The sequence below is a fragment of the Oncorhynchus clarkii genome, chromosome 4 (genome assembly GCF_045791955.1).
Source record: "Oncorhynchus clarkii lewisi isolate Uvic-CL-2024 chromosome 4, UVic_Ocla_1.0, whole genome shotgun sequence".
Lineage (NCBI taxonomy): Eukaryota > Metazoa > Chordata > Actinopteri > Salmoniformes > Salmonidae > Oncorhynchus > Oncorhynchus clarkii.
In genome coordinates, this window is record NC_092150.1 from 58,111,476 (window position 1) to 58,126,872 (window position 15,397).

At 42.8% G+C, this 15,397-nt stretch overlaps 2 protein-coding genes across 8 annotated transcripts in view; one reads left to right on the top strand and one right to left on the bottom strand.

Moving 5' to 3' along the window:
* Positions 1-10,040: 10,040 nt before the first annotated feature.
* Positions 10,041-10,931, top strand: LOC139408014 (inhibitor of DNA binding 2b). The gene is made up of 2 exons (XM_071151856.1): positions 10,041-10,400; positions 10,893-10,931. Exons 1-2 carry the CDS (start codon positions 10,041-10,043, stop codon positions 10,929-10,931), a joined length of 399 nt encoding a protein of 132 aa, XP_071007957.1.
* Positions 10,932-12,673: 1,742 nt separating this feature from the next.
* The window catches only part of LOC139406988 (kinase D-interacting substrate 220b), a 41,964-nt gene continuing 39,240 nt past the window's right edge, over positions 12,674-15,397 (bottom strand). For all 7 annotated transcript variants that reach the window (XM_071150211.1, XM_071150210.1, XM_071150213.1 and 4 more), the window contains one exon: positions 12,674-15,234. In XM_071150211.1, coding sequence (XP_071006312.1) covers positions 14,041-15,234 — 1,194 coding nt within the window. In that variant the 3' untranslated portion in view covers positions 12,674-14,040. The remainder of the gene's footprint in view (positions 15,235-15,397) is intronic.

A 15,397-nucleotide genomic window follows, 5' to 3' on the forward strand; every position in this document is an offset into this window, starting at 1 on the left:
TAACAAATACTTTTTTACAGTGTATAGAGGAGACAGACCCACTGCTTGCCCTCTACGTTACACAGAGCTGGTAGTCCCATCCACCAAACTACCAGGTGTGAAACAGGGAAGGGACTCAGGGGGTTGCCAATTTGGTATAGAGCAGACCTAACTCACTCTAATAATCAAAACAGGAACATTTTACATGTGAAATGGAAATTCAAAAGGAAATGATCTTAACAGAGACAAATGTTCTCCTGTGTGCTACCTATATCCCCCCACTAGAATCCCCATACTTTAATAAAGACAGCTTCTCCATCCTGGAGGGGGAAATCAATCATTTCCAGGCCCAGGGACATGTACTAGTCTGTGGCGACCTAAATGCCAGAACCGGACAAGAACCTGACTTCCTCAGCACACAGTGGGACAAACACCAGCCTGGAGGTGACAGCATTCCCTCCTCCATATATCCCCCTAGACACAAATACGACAAAATAACCAACACAAACAGGTCACAACTCCTGCAGCTCTATCGCATGCTGGGTATATACAGTGCCTTGCGAAAGTATTCGGCCCCCTTGAACTTTGCGACCTTTTGCCACATTTCAGGCTTCAAACATAAAGATATAAAACTGTATTTTTTTGTGAAGAATCAACAACAAGTGGGACACAATCATGAAGTGGAACGACATTTATTGGATATTTCAAACTTTTTTAACAAATCAAAAACTGAAAAATTGGGCGTGCAAAATTATTCAGCCCCTTTACTTTCAGTGCAGCAAACTCTCTCCAGAAGTTCAGTGAGGATCTCTGAATGATCCAATGTTGACCTAAATGACTAATGATGATAAATACAATCCACCTGTGTGTAATCAAGTCTCCGTATAAATGCACCTGCACTGTGATAGTCTCAGAGGTCCGTTAAAAGCGCAGAGAGCATCATGAAGAACAAGGAACACACCAGGCAGGTCCGAGATACTGTTGTGAAGAAGTTTAAAGCCGGATTTGGATACAAAAAGATTTCCCAAGCTTTAAACATCCCAAGGAGCACTGTGCAAGCGATAATATTGAAATGGAAGGAGTATCAGACCACTGCAAACAAGAGGCCCATGATCACTGGATGAACTGCAGAGATCTACAGCTGAGGTGGGAGACTCTGTCCATAGGACAACAATCAGTCGTATATTGCACAAATCTGGCCTTTATGGAAGAGTGGCAAGAAGAAAGCCATTTCTTAAAGATATCCATAAAAAGTGTTGTTTAAAGTTTGCCACAAGCCACCTGGGAGACACACCAAACATGTGGAAGAAGGTGCTCTGGTCAGATGAAACCAAAATTGAACTTTTTGGCAACAATGCAAAACGTTATGTTTGGCGTAAAAGCACCATCCCCACTGTCAAACATGGTGGTGGCAGCATCATGGTTTGGGCCTGCTTTTCTTCAGCAGGGACAGGGAAGATGGTTAAAATTGATGGGAAGATGGATGGAGCCAAATACAGGACCATTCTGGAAGAAAACCTGATGGAGTCTGCAAAAGACCTGAGACTGGGACGGAGATTTGTCTTCCAACAAGACAATGATCCAAAACATAAAGCAAAATCTACAATGGAATGGTTCAAAAATAAACATATCCAGGTGTTAGAATGGCCAAGTCAAAGTCCAGACCTGAATCCAATCGAGAATCTGTGGAAAGAACTGAAAACTGCTGTTCACAAATGCTCTCCATCCAACCTCACTGAGCTCGAGCTGTTTTGCAAGGAGGAATGGGAAAAAATTTCAGTCTCTCGATGTGCAAAACTGATAGAGACATACCCCAAGCGACTTACAGCTGTAATCGCAGCAAAAGGTGGCGCTACAAAGTATTAACTTAAGGGGGCTAAATAATTTTGCACGCCCAATTTTTCAGTTTTTGATTTGTTAAAAAAGTTTGAAATATCCAATAAATGTCGTTCCACTTCATGATTGTGTCCCACTTGTTGTTGATTCAGTTTTATATCTTTATGTTTGAAGCCTGAAATTTGGCAAAAGGTCGCAAAGTTCAAGGGGGCCAAATACTTTCGCAAGGCACTGTACATACTGTAGTCAATGGTAGGCTTCGAGGGGACTCCTATGGTAGCTACACCTATAGCTCATCTTTTGGCAGTAGTACTGTAGACTACTTTATCACTGACCTCAACCCAGAGTCTCTGTGTCCACAGTCAGCCCACTGACACCCCTATCAGATCACAGCAAAATCACAGTCTACTTGAACAGAGCAATACTCAATCATGAAGCATCAAAGCCAAAGGAACTGAATAATATTAAGAAATGCTATAGATGGAAGGAATGTAGTGTGAAACCTACCAAAAAACAATTAGGCAACAACAAATTCAATGCCTTTTAGACAACTTCCTGGACAAAACGTCCCACTGTAATAGTGAAGGTGTAAACTTGGCAGTAGAAAACCTAAACAGTATATTTGACCCCTCAGCTTCCCTGTCAAATCTAAAAATGTCAAACACAAAACCGAAGAAAGATTTATAACAATGACAAATGGTTTGATGAAGAATGCAAAAACCTAAGAACAAAATTGAGAAACCTATCCAATCAAAAACATAGAGACCCAGAAAACCTGAGTCTACGCCTTCAGTATGGTGAATCACTAAAACAATACAGAAATACAGTATGGAAAAAGGAGGGACAGCACAATGTAATTGAAGATGCCATAGACTAACCACTTCTGGGAAAATTGGTAAACACTAAACAAACAACACAAAGAGGTATCTATCCAAAATGGGGATATATGGGTAAACCACTTATCCAATCTTTTTGGCCCTATAACAAAGAACAAACATATACATGTCAAATACAAAACTTAGAATCAACTATTAAAGAACCCACTGAATGAACTACAGGACACAATACAAACCATCCAACCCAAAAAGGCCTGTGGTGTTGATGGTATCCTCAATGAAATTATAAAAAAAACTATTTAACATCATCCTTAACTCTGGCATCTTCCCCAATATTTGGAACCAAGACCTGATCGCCCAAATCCAAAACAAATTTGACCCCAATAACTACCGTGGGATATGCGTCAACAGCAACCTTGGGAAAATCCTCTGCTTAATCATTAACAGCAAACTTGTTCGTACATTTCCTCGGTGAAAACAGTGTACTTAGCAAATGTCAAATTGGCTTTTTACCAAATTACCGTATGACAGATCATGTGTTCACCTTGCACACCCTAATTGACAAAAAAAAAAAAAAAAACAAAGGCAAAGTCTTCTCATGCTTTGTTGACTTCAAAAAAGCATTTGACTCAATTTGGCATGAGTGTCTGCTAAACAAATTGATGGAAAGGGGTGTTGAGGGAAAAACATACGACATGATAAAATCCATGTACACAAACAACAAGTGTGAGGTTAAAATTGGAAAAAAACACACATTTATTTCCAGAGGGTCATGGGGTGAAGCAGTGATGCAGTTTAAGCCCCACCCTCTTCAACATATATATCAACAAATTGGCGAGGGCACTAGAACAGTCTGCAGCACCCGGCCTCACCCTACTAGAATCTGAAGTCAAATGTCTACTGTTTGCTGATGATCTGGTGCTTCTGTCATCAACCAAGGAGGGCCTACAGCAGCACCTAGATCTTCTGCACAGATTCTGTCAGACCTGGGCCTTGACACTAAATCTCAGTAAGACAAAAATAATGGTGTTCTGAAAAAGGTCCAGTCGCCAGGACCACAAATACAAATTCCATTTAAACACTTACCCTAGAGCACACAAACTATACATACCTCGACCTAAACATCAGCGCCACAGGTAACTTCCACAAAGCTGTGAACGAGCTGAGAGACAAGGCAAGAAGGGCCTTCTATGCCATCAAAAGGAACATAGAATTCGACATACCAATTAGGATCTGGCAAAAAATACTTGAATCAGTTATAGAACCCATTGCCCTTTATGGTTGTGAGGTCTGGGGTCTGCTCACCAACCAAGAATTCACAAAATGGGACAAACACCAAAAATCCTTCATGTACAATGTAAAACACCAAATAATGCATGCAGAGCAGAATTAGGCCAATACCTGCTAATTATCAAAATCCAGAAAAGAGCTTGTCACGCCCTGACCTTAGAGATCCTTCTTATGTCTCTATTTTGGTTTGGTCAGGGCGTGATTTGGGGTGGGCATTCTATGTTTTGTGTTCTATGTTTTCTGTTTTTGTGTCTGCACCAGACAGAACTGTTTCAGTTTCGTTCGTTCTCCTTATTATTTTTGTTATTTCAGTGTTTAGTTAATAAAAATCCTGAACACGTACCACGCTGCACCTTGGTCCATACCTTCTTCAAACAGCCGTTACAGAGCCATAAATTCTACAGCCATCTAAAAGTAAGCGATTCACAAACCATCCATAACAAAACCATCACCTACAGAGAGATGAATCTGAAGAAGAGTCCCCTAAGCAAGCTGGTCCTGGGGCTCTGTTCACAAACACAAACAGACCCCTCCCCCAGGGCAGCAACACAATTAGACCCAACCAAATCATGAGAAAACAAAAAGTTAATTACTTGACACATTGGAAAGAATTAACAAAAAATCTAGAATGCTATTTGGCCCATAACAGAGAGTACACGGTGGCAGAATACCTGACCCAAGCGTAGACAGACATGGCTCTCAAGAGAAGACAGGCTATGTGCATACTTCCCACAAAATGAGGTGGAAACTGAGCTGCACTTCCTAACCTGCCAAATATATGACCATCTTAGAGACACATATATCCATCAGATTACACAGATCTACAAAGAATTCGAAAACATACCCAATTTTGATAAACTCCCATATCTACTGGGTGAAATACCACAGTGTGCCATCACAGCAGCAAGATTTGTGACCTGTTGCCACAAAAAAGGGCAACCAGTGAAGAACAAACACCATTGTAAATACAACCCATATTTATGTTTTTGGCCATCATAAGAATTTTTTCTTAACTGACTTGCCAAGGTAAATAAAGGTCAAATAAAAATACTAATATTTATTTATTTTCCCTTTTGTACTTTAACTATTTGCACATTGTTACAGCACTGTATATATACATAATATGACATTTGAAATGTCTTTATTATTTTGGAACTTCTGTGAGTGTAATGTTTACTGTAAATTTGTATTGTTTATTTCACTTTTGTTAATTATTTACTTCACTTACTTTGGCAATGTTAACATGTGTCCCATGTCAATAAAGCCCTTCAATTTAATTGAATTGAGAGAGAGACAGAGCGCGAGAGAGAGAGAAAGAGAGCGAGAGACACAGAGAGAGAAAGCCTCACTGTGAGCAATAAGAAGACTTAATCGTCATATAAAAGTGGATCCCTTGAAAGTGCAAGTCCTGAAAGTTCTCCCTAGGACAAATCCTGACATGATTGCGTGAACGCATTGAACCAACAGGAGTGAACTGATAGCTGCTGACAAAAGGACGACTGTGTGATCACCCTCTCAAGTCACGGTAAGCGGTACAGGAGTGCCAAGTCTAGGTCCAAGAGGCTTCTAAACAGCTTCCACCCCCAAGCCATAAGACTCCTGAATATGTAATCAAATGACTATCCAGACTATTTACATTGCTCTTTTATGCTGCTGCTACTCTCTGTTATTAACTATGCATAGTCATGTTAATAACTATGCCTACATGTACATATTACCTGAATTACCTCGACTACCTCCCCCCCACACACTGATTCTGTACCGGTATCCCCTGTATATAGCCTCGATATAGTTATTTTACTGCTACTCTTTAATTATTTGTTACTTTTATTTTGGGGGGGCATTTTTCTTAAAACTACTGTCACGTTCTGTCCTTTATTTCCGTTGTATTGTATTTATTTAGTATGGTCAGGGCGTGAGTTGGGTGGGCAGTCTATGTTTGTTTTTCTATGTTTTGGGGCATTTCTATGTTTTCGGCCTAGTATGGTTCTCAATCAGAGGCAGGTGTCATTAGTTGTCTCTGATTGAGAATCATACTTAGGTAGCCTGGGTTGCACTGTTTGTTTGTGGGTGATTGTCTATGTTAGTGGCTTGTGTCAGCACAGGTCTCATTTTGTAGCTTCACAGTCGAATTTGGTTTATTGTTTTTGTTACTCTTTTGTATAGTGTTCAGTCTTTCTTTATTAAAGATTTTACCATGGACACTTACCACGCCGCATATTGGTCCTCTGATCCTTCTCGCCTCTCCTCTTCAGACGAAGAGGAGGACGACCGTGACAACTACATTGTTGGTTAAGGGCTTGTAAGTAAGCATTTTACTCTGTCTACACCTGTTGTATTCGGCGCATGTGACAAATAACATTTGATTTGATTTGAAAGCACCGATTACAGATACATTGTACAAGACTAAATTAATGCAACCAAGATAACAAAATAGGTCAGATCCAGTGCATCCAAAATGGTACCCTATTCCCTATGTAGTGCCCTACATAGGGAATAGGTTTCTATTTGGGATGACAATATTGTCTACCCTGATCAGATTGTACCCATGAGGACTACAGACAGTATTGAGTCTGTACTGAGCTGTTCTTGTGAGACCAACTGGGATCGAATTCGGGTCTCCTGGGCCCAGTTTTTCAGAAGTTATCATCCGGATTTCACCTATCGGATACAATTAAATGCATAGAAATAGAATGAATAGAACGAGACTGCTTTAGCTCGCTGAGCTAAAGCCTAGATATAAGCTCAGGGAGCTAACGCAAATCTTCAAGTCTCAGGAAAGGGTACCCATCACCTGGCCTCTCATCAGGAACGTCTACCTAAGGGGTATTGGATAATGATTGACTTCCAGGGACAGAGGAACAATGCGAATGTAAAGGGCTCCACCCTGGTCAAGGCTGTGTGTAAGAAGAGAGATGCAGACAGCCAGTGGCATTGTGAGGAATAGCTCACCAAATTATATGGATATCCAATGACGGAAAATAACCAAATTTCACTTTGGCCACTTAACCCCCTTCTTATAAAACATGTCCTCAAAAGAACTGCTACATTCTCGGTAAGTTTGAAAAGGGCCCCAGAAAAGGAAGTGCTGAGAATAAGTACTCAAATGGTTGCAGCCAAAAGCCCTTACCATTGTGACAGTGTGCATCCCAAATGGTACCCAATTTCCTAGAAGGTGTTATAGGGTGCTGAGTTAATTCTGATGGATGAGTAACAGTTGCTCTGAGATGCGATTTAAATGCTGTCCCAGCTTCAACAAGCATTTTGTCTAAAGAAAATAATCTATGACAAAACATAAACCCTGTATTACTGCCCCTGTTGGATAATGTGCAACATTGACGCGCGGGAGGAAAATACCACAAAGTGAAACTTTCAGTAAATATGACAAAATGAACACACACTCTTATGAATGCTGGAAAGCTGTAATATTTTCACAACTACTCCAGGTCTTCTTCCTCCCCAGTTGAATATCATGAAAACATCAATGTGCTCTTTTTCACCCTTACCTTATTAAGAGTCTACGGTTTATTTGTGCAGGTTGTTTGCATCATCAATTTGAAACAGGGGAATGTGCGTACATGCTACTGTATCCAGCAACTTGGGAAGAGAAGAGTGACCATGGAAAATGCTTAATGAGGGTTCTGTACATCTCAAATGGCACTCTATTCCTGTATAGTACTCTACTTCTGACCAGAAGTACAGAATGCTTGGAGTCAGTGACCCATTTTCATATTGATCTTAACCGTTGCTGATCAATGACTGTGTTTTACACTGTTTATCTCTATTTTGAATGTCCATTTTCCATTGTCTTAAATACTCCTGAAAAGTACTTAAATTACTTTGACACATAGACCTATACAGTATTTTTTATTTTATTTAAACGTTTTTTTAACTAGGCAAGTCAGTTAAGAACAAATTCTTATTTACAATGACGGCCTACCAAAGGCAAAAGGCCTCTTGCGGGGACGGGGGCTGGGATTAAATGTAAAAATAAATAAAATAAAATAAAACATAGGACAAAACACACAATCACGACAAGAGAGACAACACAACACTACATAAAGAGAGACCTAGACAACAACATGTTGTGTTGCTGCCATGCTAACAACATGGCAGCAGCACAACATGGTAGCAGCACAACATGGTAGCAGCACAAAACAGGGAACAAACATTATTTGGCACAGACCACAGCACAAAGGGCAAGAAGGTAGAGACAACAATACATTACACAAAGCAGCCACAACTGTCAGTAAGTGTCCATGATTGAGTCTTTGAATTAAGAGATTGAGATAAAACTGACCTTTAACAGAATGTGACTGGCAGAACGGGTGTTGTATGTGGAGGATGAGGGCTGCAGTAGATATCTCAGATAGGGGGAGTGAGGCTTAAGAGGGTTTTATAAATAAGCATCAACCAGTGGGTCTTGCGACGGTTATACAGAGATGATCAGTTTACAGAGGAGTATAGTGCAGTGATGTATCCTATGAGGAGCTTTGGTGGCAAATGTGATGGCCGAATGGTAAAGAACATCTAGCCACTCGAGAGCACCCTTACCTGCGGATCTATAAATTACGTCTCCGTAATCTAGCATGGGTAGGATGGTCATCTGAATCAGGGTTAGTTTTGCAGCTGGGGTGAAAGAGGAGCGATTACGATAGAGGAAAACAAGTCTAGATTTAACTTCAGCCTGCAGCTTTGATATGTGCTGAGAGAAGGACAGTGTACCATCTAGCCATACTCCCAAGTACTTGTATGAGGTGACTACCTCAAGCGCTAAAGCCTCAGAGGATGTAATCACACCTGTGGGGAGAGGGGCACTCTTCTTACCAAACCACACAACCTTTGTTTTGAGGGTGTTCAGAACAAGGTTAAGGGCACAGAATGCTTGTTGGACACTAAGAAAGCTTTGTTGTAGGGCGTTTAAGTAGCACATAAACCTGTAGCTGAAAACTACTGGACGCATGAGATATCAGCTCTATCCCAAAAGCCAGCCTATTCCCTATAGTGCACCACTTCTGACCAGTGCCATTAGGGATCTGATCAAAAGAAGTGCACTGTGTTGGAAATAGGGTGCCAGTTGGGACGCTGTACTATTTTCTCACAACAAGCCCTTGGCATCTAGTACAGCTAGTGAATTAAGACAGTAAACAGATAGAAAACAGTAGTTCAGTTGTGTTGAGAAACTCAAACCACCAGTGCAGGTGTGTGGCTCCAGGCACTGTGAGAGCTCCATCTCAAGTCAGCTGAGAGCCCGCGCGCTGACTGACAGCTCCCGTCGTCATAGCAGCCGCCAGAGCGGCGCCTGCCTGGCTTCAAGTGCTGCTGTGAATGGGATGCCGTCACAGCGCTGGCGCCAGGCAGTCGGTAGAAGTGGGAGCTTGCGGCGAAGCCAGGCAACTCGCTACAGCTACTGCAGTGTGAGTGCGTTGAGCTCTATGGTGCCAAGCAATCATGAGATTGGGTTCAACTTGGTCCAGTGGGTAAGAAATGGGGAAACTGCGCACAGCTTTAACGCATGGTAAAGTTAACTCACTCCAGATGAGCTAGGGTCACGAAACTAAATAATGTGCTATTTCCCTCTATGGAAAAAAGGCCAATATAGGCTATCAATAGCTGGGACGTGGAACTGTAGGCTAATACATGGTTATTGGGGTGAACATCTCTGGCGAGTAACCTAATTGGCTCTGCGTAATTAGGAGGTAGTCTACATTTGGCACACTGATGTGCCTTTAGATCACTTATAGGCCCACAGTCAGAAGTAGCCTACAGACTCAGATGACTTCAAAATAGACTTTCACATGAACAGAGAAGAACATCACTCCAGTGCGCGCCTTCACTTAACTTGCTCAAGAATGCGGAAAATATGGGCGGGGTGAAAATATGTGCTCCATTTGAACCAATTCCATTGCTTTGGACAGTGAGTGACACTTCCAGGAAGCCAATCTACGAGCAGTTCGACCTGAGGCGCGACCAGCCCCGTGCACAAGGCTAATAAAAGGACTTGACAGCGTGCGCACTGAACTGATTGTATTTAGCGAAGTCTGGGCTAGGATATCTGCTTCTTTCATGCGTAATATCTTATCGCACACAACTGTCATCATGAAAGCAATAAGTCCTGTGCGGTCTATGAGAAACAACATCACCAACTCGTCGGAACATGCCCTCGGCATCGCCCGGAGCAAAAGCCCGATGGATGATCCTCTGAGTCTGCTGTACAATATGAACGACTGCTACACCAAGCTGAAAGAGCTCGTGCCCAGCCTCCCGCAGAACAAGAACGTTAGTAAAATTGAGATATTGCAGCATGTTATAGACTATATATTAGACCTTCAGATTGCACTGGACTCTAGCTCAATCATCTCCAGCTGCCAACATCAGCAGCAGCGACCGGGACAGCCAGCATCACCCAGGAACCCCTTAGCAACCATCAACTCCGACATCAGCCTCCTCACCTTTCAGGTAAAATTACGAATAGTATAGAATAACTTCCTTTTTTTGTTCCAATGAGGGAACTTCTGTTTTGGAATGGTTCAGAAAAATAAATAGCCTAACATAAACATAGTAGGCTACACAGAAACTAGCTTGTTCAATTGGAGTTCCTATATTTTGATGTAGCCTAACTCCTATGACATGTACAGTATTCATGTAGTCTATGTAATATGTTATATATGCTTACTTTAGTTAAAGGCTTACAGGCTTATATTCAAATATTTATTAGATCTTTCCAAAGCAGCCTTATATTCTGCTTCACATAAATCTCTAAAAATGTACTAAATCTGTTACATTTGATTAAGTGCCACTGTTGGCTATTGTACAAGTTACAGCTTGGTGGTGAATGAATAGAAACCTAATAGAAACTAGACCACAGCCACTGTTCTAACTCAGCAATGCCAGTAGCCTCGATCTGTAAACAGTGATATTGAACAGTGGTTGTCTTGTGTGTTTTCACAGTCAAATGACCAGCTCCCCAAAGAGACCGATGACAGCTAAACTCTCCCTCTGACTGGGTAAGTATTTCCTTTAATACTGCCATTATTGCATCCATTTCCATTTGGAAAAGTAATTTTGCTGAGAGGTAAAAGAAAAGGTGCGCTCAAATGGGTCAAAACTTTAAGGACATAAAGACTTGGCATCAGTTACACTTTGAAAAGGGAAGTCCATGGACTGTTATATTGTTGACTTGACTAACATTTGACACCACTGATTAACCTACCTGTATCATGATATAATAGGCTCTGGCTACATAATAGACTGGATGGCTACTCCAGTCTGTGGTTGTGTGGGTTCTGAAAACTACTGGTCTGTAGATAATTGTCTGTAAGTAAAAGCAGGCGCCAGCCAGCATCATTATAGCAAGTGTAGATCTATTCCCACGTTGTACTTAGAGGTTGTCAGGATGTTACTTATTCCTCCGACTGTGTCGACATCTGGTGCTCAGGGATTGCCCAGTATTTCAGCCTGTGCGTCCCAAATGGCACCCTATTTCCTTAAGTAGTGCCCTATGGGCCCTGTTTAAAAGTAGTGTGCTACATAGGGAAAAGGGTGCCATTTGGGACAGACTTCCACCAGTATTTCAGTGTTTGGTTAAAGTAGAAAAAGAACTGTGGCTTCCTCTCAGGCGCCAGTCTGACTGTCCAGTTCCCTGTCTGTCCTTTAGCCTGGCTTCTCTCTAAATGTTACCCTCTTTTCTCTCCCCAGTCTATTACAGGTGTGTTTTAAACAGGACCCCATGTTCACCTCCACTGGCTGGCTGGATTTCCTCTTGACTTAAGTTTATATTTTTTCCTAAAAGGAGACACAAGTATGTGTTTTATAGTTTTTATTTATCTACTGGCCTTTTATTTTTTTCTTTCAACGGAAGAATGATATCTCACCAACAATGGAAACACAAGGACAGAACAACTGACTGAAAAGATAGTATTGAAACAAGATATCTTTCGACGACAGGATTCTGCCTTTTCCTGGGCAGGTGGCGCATGAAACACAGGAGAACTCTCGAAATGTTTGCTGTTTCTTACAGACGGACTAATGGACACTCACTGTATATAAATGTTAAGACAAAAATCATGCCTGTATAGTATCAGATTGGTTGCAGAGAATATAATGAGGAATGTTGTAAATTGCACTTTTATACAATAATAAATTAGATTCCTTATACTGTACAATTATGTTAATATCCATATTATGTTTTATGAGGGATTATATTGGAACTTTGTAAGTGGTGTAAATATACAGATTTCCAACAACTGACAATTTTCAACATTGTCACTGGACCTTCTCTTACGTCGAAGGATGGTGGAACTGCATTCCATTTAACTTGCTTTTAAATGTATCTGAAAGATTCAGACTATCATTAGGAAGACCACATAACAAGACTCAATGTATTGCAGTTACTAATCATATCCAGTTATCCAGGATGGTGGGCTGGTGCCCATCTAGTCACTGGTGGTTCTCTGTAGCTCAGTTGGTAGAGCATGATGCTTTCAATGCCAGGGAAGTGGGTTTGATTCCCAGGACAACCCATACATAAATAACTTATGCCCCATGACTAAGTTACTTTGGATAAAATTGCATATTATATTATTACATATTAAGATGCTTACTACTATTTTTGCATGGGTGGAGCACGCCTCCTGCTGGTGGACGTTAAGAAGAAACTGCTATAGGAGAACATACTGGTCCATATAATTTCCAACACGCCTACGTGGGAACAAACGAGGTCAGACTCTGTATACTGCCAACATCCAGATTTTATTTTTTACAGTCCGATTAATGTCTGATGGCAAAATTTACTTATTTTCCTTTTATAGATCGAATCCATTATTTTCTTATTTTTTACTCCGACACGGTTATCATCAGACTGGGTAAAATACACCATAGAACATCACAGTGCATGCTACACATAGGAGGGCACTCTGACATTTGCACAGACGTCAAACTAATTTGCATATGCATGGCACGGGTCATAATCTGTAGCCAGATTTGTGAATCCGATGCCATCTGCACATTTCAATGGCATTGGATACATAGTACTAATGTTACGGGACGAAACAGACCATGACATTTAACCAAAATGATTTTACAACCACTGTTCATTACAAAGAAGCGTACATACAGTCCCAATTTATCACATGGCAAATGCAACTGAATTTTTCTGGAGAGCAATAACTTTTCTGAACATACTTCTTTCTCGTTCTACATTTTTTTTTTCTATTATTAGTGTCAACGTCCCCTCCCTTTTATCCTCAAATGTTTGTTAGTGTTGTAAGAAGGGCCCCATAGCGCTGGTCAAATGTGGTGCACTTTATAGGGAATAGGGTGCCATTTGGGATGCAAACATAGTTAAAAAGTCCTGTGGCTATAGCAACATTGCAGAACAGTTCAGTTGAGTCTCCTCCATGACATTTGCTGAGACACGGCAAAGACAGATCCTACACACACTTTTGTTCAATTGGCTCACGTGTTCATTTGCATTTATTCTTCATCGATCTTCTATTGTACAGAACCCACAAGCTCCATACATCACTAGTGGACCCACACAGGGAGCAGCAGCTAAGAATAATACTGTTGGCACATGCTCCTAGACTGGTCCCGGATAGATTTGACCTCTTGCCAACTCCATTGCTCATTGTCAAATCCCTTGGCATGACAATGAGTGACAAGAAGTTGGCCTGATAGCACAAACAGACTGGCACTCAAGCTTAAAATGCTTGCTCTAGTGCAGGATAATTCACAGATAGTTAGTTACTTACAGGATAATTGACAACTACCAAGATAGTTAGTATGGGTCACTTCACTTCAGATGATAAAAATACACAATACAACATCAGTACGCTGCATCTACAGTACATAGTAGCCTCGTGAATCCAGACAGACCGTTGTGCCTTTTATTTCACTGAAGTAAAACAGAATGTGAGCACGCATAATCAGGCCGGTTTAACGATGCTAACTAGGCACATATAGCCCTAAAATCTTCATTTATCTACCCATTTAGCTAGCTACGGTACCTTGCTACTCATGCGTTGTTCAGACTACCACACCAAAGATCTACTGACTGAGTGCTCTCCAGGAGTCTCCCTCCTGGGTACGGCGTGGGGGCTCACAGGATGCTCTCGCGCTCCTCTCCAAAGGTGACGGTGTCGGAGGACACGCTGGTGATCTCTGGGGGATCCCCGGGGTTCAGCCCCCGCTTCAGGTGCACCACGCGCACGTTCTCGTTCTGCGGCCCGGACTTGGTGGTGGCAGAACCCGGGGAGACGATGATCTCGCTGGTGGAGGAGGAGGTAGGAGTGGAGCAGGTAGTGTCGGTCGACCCTACTGGAGCACACTGCCCTGGGCAACGCTGCTGCTGGGCGTTGGTGTTGTTGTTGAGGGTGGTGTTGCTGGGCGTGCGGTTCAGGTTGTAGCTCTTGGACGAGGGCCAGCTCTCTTCGGGGCTGCTGGCCAGCAGGCTGCACTGGTCCTCGGAGCAGATGGACATGCGGGCCACGGCTGGGTCCTGGAGACCACTCAGACTGCTGGGCAGACCCCTCTTCCTGGCTGCCAGGCTCTGGCTCTCCTCTTGGTCCAGGTCGATGAGGTTGGCCCTTTCCAGCTGGGAAAGGTCGGCCTCCTCGTCCTGCAGAGAGTGGTTGGGGGAGCTCTCATTGGACCGCATGCCAGAGTCCGACGAATCCTTCTTATCCAGCATGGCATCGGAGAGATATTCTTTCCCCTTAGCCAGGGCCAGGGAGCTGCTGCAGGTGGATGCTTTTGTTTCACTGAGCTTCTTCCCGTCGCCCAGGAGAGGAGTGTCGGAGTTCTCTGAATCCTCGTCATCGCTGGTCAGCTTCTGGTAACGCAGCCCGCCGGTGGTCTTCAACTTGAGATCGGCGGCTCCCAGAAACAGGCCGCTCCCCCTGTCGCTGGGTCCGGAGGCCTTGCGGCCCAGCAGGGTTTTGGAGGAGCCATGGGGGTCCTGCTTCTCATCTTCCTCTGTGATGGGGTCCAGGGGGGCTTCAGCGTTGGTGAAGTCTGGGGCGTCTACAGGGGGGGGCTTGGCGGTGCTCCTCTTGGCGGTAGCCTTGTCCTTGGTCTTATCTTCGGAGCTGGAGGAGGTCATGAACTGGTTGGGGTGGGGCTGGACGGGCTTCTCTCCCCCGCCTCCACCCACCTCCAGCGTGGCCATCTGGGCGATGTACTCCTGATAGGCGTTTCGGTACTCGGATTGCTGCTTTTCCGTCAGCTTGACGATGTCGTTGGATGACTCCGGGGAGTTGAGGCTGGACATGCTGGGGGTGCGGTGGGTAGGGGCCTGGGGAGAGGAGAGGTTATGAAACATTACATTTAATAGAGTAAGACATTGAAAGATTGAGGAGGGCCTAGATCTGTGGTCTAAGTATACACCACTGTTCAAAAGTTTTATAACACCAACTCATTCAAGGGTTTTTCTTTATTTTTACTATTTTCTACATTGT

Coding starts and splice junctions, on each gene's coding strand:
- LOC139408014 (XM_071151856.1), top strand. CDS start 10,041: ATGAAAGCAATAAGTCCTGTGCGGTCTATGAGAAACAACATCACCAAC. Junction 10,401..10,892: donor TCAGCCTCCTCACCTTTCAG/GTAAAATTACGA, acceptor GTGTTTTCACAG/TCAAATGACCAGCTCCCCAA.